This window comes from Centropristis striata, unplaced genomic scaffold, assembly GCF_030273125.1.
Source record: "Centropristis striata isolate RG_2023a ecotype Rhode Island unplaced genomic scaffold, C.striata_1.0 Scaffold_27, whole genome shotgun sequence".
In the NCBI taxonomy this organism is placed as follows: Eukaryota; Metazoa; Chordata; class Actinopteri; order Perciformes; family Serranidae; genus Centropristis; species Centropristis striata.
The window spans coordinates 355,001-357,040 of record NW_026739043.1 but is presented as its reverse complement, the minus strand read 5'-3'; the positions used below and the strand labels follow the sequence as shown (position 1 = coordinate 357,040).

General features: G+C 40.2%; 1 protein-coding gene across 1 annotated transcript in view; it reads right to left on the bottom strand.

The window, feature by feature from the left end:
• Positions 1–383: 383 nt before the first annotated feature.
• Positions 384–2,040, bottom strand: part of LOC131967987 (CMRF35-like molecule 9) — a 7,404-nt gene continuing 5,747 nt past the window's right edge. Inside the window, exon 6 of the mRNA XM_059328736.1 lies at positions 384–704. Within this exon, the coding sequence (XP_059184719.1) occupies positions 384–704 (321 nt within the window). The remainder of the gene's footprint in view (positions 705–2,040) is intronic.

The window sequence follows — 2,040 nt, the reverse complement described above, 5'->3', positions numbered from 1 at the left end:
ACTTCATCACCAGCAGCGTCACAGGCAGATTGCAGCTTGTTCACTGAGCTTTTGTGCAGCATTTCATCGAGAATGAGTCTTTGTGCCGTCTCTTGTCCGGGTGCCTGTGGCTAACATGATTCCAGTTTCATAAAGTAGTAGATTCACAAAGCAGACAGTGATCATCAGACTCAGTAACAGGAAAGGGAGCAGTGATATTGTGCCTGGATTTGTATTAGAAGACGAGCTGTACCATGTAAACAGATGCTAATCAGTTCCTTTCCTTCTCTTCCCAGTCCTGACCATGTTATATAACATAATATCGGAACAATTGCTTAAAAAACATAATGAAAATTATCAAAAGAAAAAATCCTTTTGATCCATTTTGATCACAGTGGGCTCCTTTAGGACACGTTTGGTAGCTGAGCCAGGGAATAGAGAGAGTCATTTTCATAGCTTTCACACTGATTTGGTTGAGATTGCCCAGTAGGTTCGATTTGTCCTTTGGGTAGTTGAGCAACAGAATACACCAGGTCACATTGTGGATCTGTGACTCTGCTCTCTGCAGAGACCCCCCTTGAATTGACCTCACACCTGGAAGCTGAATTGAAAGAAACATCACAGCGATTACCAGTCCCAGCTGTGTCTTGGTGGTGGGAATAATTAGCATCGAGACAAGCTGAGTCAGTCGGGTCTTCAGGTCTGATTTCATCATATTCAACAGCCTTAAAACAGAAAACAGGAAGAAAAAATGTGGTAAGAAACATTGACCTTTTTAAGGGGTTGCAACCATGCCCTCTGTGCTTTTCAAACAGTCAGTGAAATGTTGGAACATTATCAAAACACTACTAACACCTCTTAAAATGGGACACAAACTGAAAGTGAATGTAACAGCTCGCTACCAGTGCCGGTACACATTAATCACGTGTGAAACAATGCAGAGAAGAATTGATGCTGTTATGAAGGCAAAGGGTGGTCACACCAAGTATTGCTTTGATGAAGAATTTTCTTCTGTTCCCTCACTTTGCATTTTTTTATTTGATAAAAAATAAACTATTAACATTTTTATTTTTTGAGGCATTCTTAACAACAGCATTTCCACACCTGCCTCAAACTTTTGCACAGTACTGTTATAGATATACGTACGTTTGTCATGAATGTGGAAATTAGTTTCAGAGAACACAACTTTTTTTGTATCAGGCTGCAAACATGTTTCTTTTTGTTGCAAAAGTTAGGAATTTTGACATGGGTGACGATAAGAATTAAATCTCAGAGCCCTCAGAGTAAAGGCACACTGATTACACTCCCTTAATGCCACTTTCTCACTGAAGACAAGTCCAAGAGTTCTGTTGTTCTGGTGTTTCTGAAGTGATAGTGGAAGATAGGCAGACAAGTCTCATTCTGACCTGTGAATCTCCGTGTCTGGAACACTTCTGATCTGTCTGAATGTAGCTGTGGGTAATTCAGTAACATCCCTTTTTGAATGTCAGAGAGACAGCAGTGTTGTTATCGAGGTGGACAGTCTTGCTGAGATCAATAGAAGGATACAGCTGTGTGTCATCACCACTGCAATGTTCATTTTACAATTAGCAGTTTCCAAGTTTGTTCACAAAGTTGCTGAAGATTGTGCCTCCAGAGGGAACAGGCCTCTCTCATTCTATTTCAACACATGATGCTGTCGGAGTAACCAAAATATAAACAGTATGATGTGTACACTGTGCAAACAGAACACAAAATTACTACTACTACCACCACCATTACTACTACTACTACTACCACCACCATTACTACTACTACTACTACTACTACTACCACCACCATTACTACTACTACTACTACTACCACCACCATTACTACTACTACTACCACTACTACTACTACTACCACCACTACTACTACTACTACCACCATTACTACTACTACTACTACTACTACTACCACCACCATTACTACTACTACTACTACTACTACTACTACTGATACTACTACTACTACTACTACTACCACCACCATTACTACTACTACTACTACTACCACCACCATTACTACTACTACTACTAC